The sequence below is a fragment of the Gobio gobio genome (assembly GCF_949357685.1).
Source record: "Gobio gobio genome assembly, chromosome: 3".
Taxonomy (NCBI): Eukaryota; Metazoa; Chordata; class Actinopteri; order Cypriniformes; family Gobionidae; genus Gobio; species Gobio gobio.
Genome location: NC_137099.1, coordinates 44,681,863 through 44,687,949, shown reverse-complemented (window position 1 = coordinate 44,687,949; position 6,087 = coordinate 44,681,863). Strand labels below are relative to the sequence as shown.

At 43.2% G+C, this 6,087-nt stretch overlaps 1 protein-coding gene across 1 annotated transcript; it reads left to right on the top strand.

Annotated features, from left to right (window-relative positions):
- Positions 1-290: 290 nt before the first annotated feature.
- rtn4rl2a (reticulon 4 receptor-like 2 a) lies at positions 291-2,698 on the top strand (the record flags this gene model as incomplete). Its single annotated transcript, XM_079812046.1, is given in 4 exon segments — positions 291-345; positions 1,054-1,075; positions 1,077-1,278; positions 1,598-2,698. Coding segments are annotated over 4 exon segments (1,380 nt in total).
- Positions 2,699-6,087: the final 3,389 nt, after the last annotated feature.

Here is a 6,087-nt window from a genome sequence, read left to right as displayed (position 1 = left end):
TCGAACTTCCCTCGGTCCAAACTGGTGCGCGAGAGCCCTCCCCTCCTCTCTCCGTACCGCCTTTTCCGTTTGCCACCCTCGCTTGGGCTTGACCCGACTGGTGACGTAGGAGAGAATCCGTGGTGCCCACAGCCGTAGGCACGCGCTGCGCTCGGGTATAAATTGGGCCCGGGACCCATCATTCGGCACTCTCTCAGTCGCTCCGACTCGGGAACCAGAGCACCAGCGGAGATAGCAGGGAATCAGTCGCTAAACTCCTCAGGCTAACTCGCTCTCGGCTTTGGTTCGGAATGGAAACATCAACTTTTACGCGGAGCCAACGCTCCTTTGCGCACAACTTTAAAAGTGAGTTTCTGCTTCTTTTATTTCAATCTTTAGTCTGAATGTGCTTTTTAAATGCTTAACTGTTCTAAGTATTGGAATTGAATGCATTTATAGAATATTTAGAATAGGCTATGACCAAACTGGCTGTTAAAAATGAGCTCTGTTTTACGCAGGGAAAGTTTGTTGGAATATAGTATTTTGTCTTTGGTGCTTACGATGTTTTGCATTAATGTTTTAGTGCTTTATATTAATATTTTATTTGTACCAAGTGTACGCATGAATTTAAAACATGAACTTGTAAATAAATGTAGATTCAAATAGATGGAGATGTTCGGAGTAATTGGATGTAAATAAATCTAAACTGCAGTGATAAGTTCGAATTTAATATTCAAACTTCAATCATTCTCTCGTCGATATTATACGTGTACAGAGTTTCAACTCCTACAAGTGAAGTTAATTTCAGAGAAATTATTTTCACAACTTACATGGATGGAAACCAATTATAATGAAGAAGATATTTTAGTTTATCTGTAGAAGTTCGTTTTGAACATTTCTCAAAAATCAGTAGTGATTATTATTTTTTGCATTTTATTTTATATAAGACGAATTAATGTATATAAGACGAAACTTACGGAGCAGGAGAGCTCCCTCTAGACATTAAACAGGAAACATGCACTTTAATGCGCTAATTAGACATTGTGATGTGACGTGCTGCTCTCTTTTCATCAGGCGCGCTCTCGCTCTGGCTGGTTGTGGCTGGTCGTGGTAAAACCCGTGCCTGCGCTGAACTGCCCTCACCGGTGTGTGTGTTACCCGACCCCCATGACAGTGAGCTGCCAGGCGCAGAACTTCACCATTGTGCCCCACGGCATGCCCTACGAATCCCAGCGCGTTTTTCTGCAGAACAACCGCATCACTGAACTGAGAGTGGGGTCTTTTGCTTTTGGCACACAGGTAAGGAAGTGTATATGGGCTCTATATATGGGACAGAATAGAACATTTAATATTTAATATTTATTTGTAAATATACATTTGAGATATATATATATATATATATATATATATATATATATATATATATATATATATATATATATATATATATATATATATATATATATATATATATATATATATATATATATATATATATATATATATATATATATCCTTTTGGTTGTGTCATTTACTAATTTTATATTCTTTCTTCACCTCATTACCTTTTCCTCCCTCTACCCTTTTCCTTTCTGTCCATCAATTCATGTCATACCAGGTTTTGTGGCTCTTCTCCAACAACATCACCTGGATTGAGGCTGGTGCATTCAGCGAGCTGCGCGATCTGGAGGAGCTCGATTTGGGTGACAACCCTCACCTGCACCGCCTTGAGGGTGGAGCTTTCCGTGGCCTGGAGAAGCTTCAGAGCCTCCACATGCATCGCTGCCGGCTCGCCGCCCTTCCCCATGACATCTTCCACAAGCTCTACAGCCTGCAGTTCCTCTACCTGCAGGAAAACCAGCTCCACTTCATCCAGGATGATCTTTTCGCCGACTTGATCAACCTCAGCCAGCTCTTCCTGCACGGCAACCGCATCCGCACTCTGTCCGAGAATGTGTTCCGTGGCCTGGTCAACCTCGATCGTCTGCTGCTGCATGACAACAGAGTCCGTCAGGTCAATCGCCGCGCATTCCGCGACCTGGGCCGGCTGACCATGCTCTTTCTCTTCAACAACTCCCTGGCAGAGCTGCCCGGTCAGGCCATGCGTGACATCACCTCCATTGAGTTCTTGCGTCTGAACAACAACCCCTGGGCATGCGGCTGCGAGTCTCGTCCCCTGTGGGAGTTCTTCAGAAGTGCCCGTGTGTCCAGCTCCGAGGTTATGTGCGCTTCCCCAGCTCCTCGTCGTGGAGAGGACCTGCGCTTCCTGAGGGAGATGGACTTCGCTCTGTGCCCCCTTCCCGACCCCGGCTCCCTCGCTGGCACCACCACCACCACCTTCAGCACCAAGACTCGCTGGTGGTTCTCCAAGAACAAGCCCGTCAGCACTTCCAAGGGCATCTTTGAGAAGAGCTCCGAGACCAAGGCGTACCCCTTCACTGGAGGAAAATCCCAACATCCCTCTATCACATCTACATCCACAAAGTATGAGCTTGGGGAGGAAGAGGCTCTGCTTCCCAAGCTTGACCCAGAAGAGTATTGGGCCAACTATGGCAATGAAGATGCAGGCATCACCTCCCTGCGCTGCTTCGAGCTTGAGTGCCCTCCCGAATTTGACTCTCTGCCACCATCTTCCTCGTCTTCTCGCTCATCATCTTCTGTTCTCTTGCTACTCTCCATGTCTGTCTTGACTCTCTGCATCCATCTTCTGTTTGGCTGAATCTGTCTATCTCAGAAGAACCCTCTTACCCCTCATTTTTTTCTCCTCTCTGGAGGAGGGAAAAGCCTGTTTGCTCGATTTAACTCTTCAATGCCTTGATTCCTGTTTACTATCAGCCTCACTTGTATCTTTGTTCTGTTCAGTTTGAGCCTCTAGTTCCTGGTATCTAGAGGGCGCTACACTGATTTAGGATACAGTGGGTAAGCAGGGAACGTTGGGCAGTACAGGCCCATAATGGAAAGGAATGAACGCTGTTCACAGGGCTTGGCAAGTTAAGCAGATACTCGGTCCTCCTTTTTTTGGAGGACAAGTGTATTCTAAGCCGTTTCTGTCACAGTCAGTGCAGACAGAGGATAGAAATTTCCATCTTAGGTTTACGTACAATATTTGTATGCTTTTAGACTTTTCAGCCACTCTAAGTGCTTCTATGATAGTTGTAATTATAGCTTGTGATGTCACCATGACACCCTCTTTCCAACAACTCTACAGCTCCATTTTTTTCAGTAGTTACTGGTAACAATAGCATAATGAAAAAATATTTTTATTCCCATTGGGAGTGATCGAATATAATATTTCCTCTATTATAACAGAAGGGGCTCAAAAATCATTCAGGGCTCGAAAAGCACAAAGGAACGGCGTGCAGGAACAAAGCGAGATAGACAAAGCACAATGAAGTGAGGAGTTTGAAAGTGTTGCAATACAGCTAAAACGAGATAAGATGCACAATGTGTGAGAGAGAGAGAGAGAGAGAGAGAGAGAGAGAGAAAGCACGCGCCAGAGAAAGAGAGCCAGAGAGTACGCACAAGAGAAGGCGAAAGATTTCATTACATCACCACCAGCTATGACAGCTATTATCACTTGTGTAAATACGACATGCTGGCAGAGGGAGCTGTAAATAGCGCAATGAAAGGCCTTATGTTTGTCACTGTTCTGAATGGCCAAGAATGTCACTGTGAGTAATGTCTGTGATATTATTTCAGTGGTCAGTGCATGGAAAGATCAAACAATGGCATTTTGCGAATGTTGGGTTTTTTGTATATTTGTCAAAACACTGTTAACATGTTATGTTATTACTGTAAAATACACAACCTTGTTCCAAGACTTATGTTTTATTCTTCTTTTCAAATTGACGTGTAACTGATTTGATCTGGATAGCAGCTAAATCCATCCTTTCTCATTTAAAGTATTGCTTTAAAATCAAACCAGTCAATCAACAGCTTGCAGCCAGTCAACAAAGAATAGGCAAAATGCTAAAACTAAGACTGAATCCAACGCAAGGCAATATATGGGAGGGCACTGTGGATAGACTGTTTCTTAATATGAATCGACCACTTGGACAAAGCCGATTGGAATATCAGTAAAATGTGCTTATTGACAGATTGGTAGACATTCAGACTAATGTCTACCATTGGTCACGGCCGTGATGAAAGCAGATGCAAATAACAGACTGTTTGCCCTGCTCTTTGGAAATGCTGAAGGCAATGGCTTTCTTTGCTGGTCCTTGCCTATTCCCTTTTCCTCCTCTTTCGAACTGCAATAGTGAATCAAATTGCTTTAGGAAAAACAAACAGAGAGCAAGGACAAGAAGAGAGAGAAAAGGAAAAGGAGAAGGAGAGAAAAAGCGTAGAAAGCAGAGGTGGATGTGGGCGGTAGAGGCGAAGATATGGATGATAAAGGATGGACATGCTGATAAAGAAAGAGAAATGCAATCTAAAGTTCCTTAATACAATAGGTAAAGATTTTTCTAGCAATATCCTGTTTTGTGTTTACCCCGAGACAGTAGAGAAGCAAATAATACTGTTTTTTTGTCCCATAGATGTTTCTATGACTAATTTATGTATTGTAATTGTTTTTATGACGTGTGAATGTATATCTCAGCTGGACGGGTAAGGTCAAACTGCCTTGAGGTGCTCTCGAGTGACCATGTTTGTGAGGTCGCTCACAGATGACCAAAGCATTAGTTATACCTTTTTACCCAGAATGTATGCATTTGAATGTAAGAATGTAAAAGAATGAGCTGCTGAATCTTTTCACTATGACACAAATTGACGGACAGAAAGCATGACAAAAGAATAAATGCTTATCCGTGGATATGAAACATCTTTGGTTGTGGGCGTACTTTCTTTACATCTCCATCCAACAGCTACGACTCTACAATACAATCTCACATGTGCCTTCTCTCCCTCGCATCTTTCAGTCTGACCTCCCTTGACACATACAGACAGACAGACAGACAGACAAATAAGACAGACACACTGGTGCACACACATCTACTCCTCACTGCTTGTAAAGTTCTTTGAAGGCAACATCATTCACTATAACACGCAGTTACCATGCAACGCACTGGCCGCCATTCAGAGCTTCAATTCATTTCAGAGTTGCAGAGTATGCAAGATGTGCGCACACCGGCCAACACAAGTAAACGCACTCCTTAGGCTGCCAAAAAGATGGAAAAGGAAGATGTTATTGGAAGATGTATTCACAAAGCACTCCAGCTGTGGTATTGAATTGTTTTTTGTCAATTCAGATTCAGAAAGCCTTCTTTCTCTTTCTTTCTTCTTTCTTTCTAAAGCTGTACTGTCTTTAGCAGATGGGTCTTACTGAAAGAGCAGGAAGATGCAGAGAGCTTGCTTCAGTCTCCCACCATGTGCAAAGGCAGGCTGTGCTGAACACAAACGTGAACGCACACACACACACACACGCGGTGAGAGGCTCAAGTGCTTTTTCTCTCGATTCCCTTGTAAATGTCCATGAAAACTACTGCCAACAGGCGGTTTCATTTTCCATCCACTGTTTAATCTTCAGCCTGTTTGCGTTACAGCTTGCACTGATTGCAGATTAAACATATCAGTGTCAGTGTCAAAATTTTGTAGACTCTGCCAGACTATGATTACTATATTATTCAAATAGTCAATCAACTAACAAAGTGAGCCAATTGTGATGCATGAGGCTATTTTTTGAAGCAGGCCGTTGAATGTAAGACATCTGCATCTCGTTGCCCCATTGGACGGAGTACATTTGCGCAAATAGTCCCTTCACCATCCCACCCACCATCTGCGTTCCCATTGGCTGTCGGCCACGCTACTTAACAATGAGACACAATGAGTTGGCTAGCAATGGAGGGATGGGGACCACGTCAATATCACTGAATATTAGTTCAAGAATGAGTCATTGAGTCGCATGAATGGGGGATATGTGTGAAGAAGACATGGGAGGGGCAACGACTTACTTTGTGTGTGTTTGTGTGAGTTTACCGGAAGTTGCTCATCAGAGTGAGTGTTTGGAAGTGTTGATAATCGCCCCCATGAGAAAGAAATGTCAAATATATAAGATTACATTTTACAAGTCGACAAACAGACACACCTTTAGTGTGTTTTTCAGTTCATTTA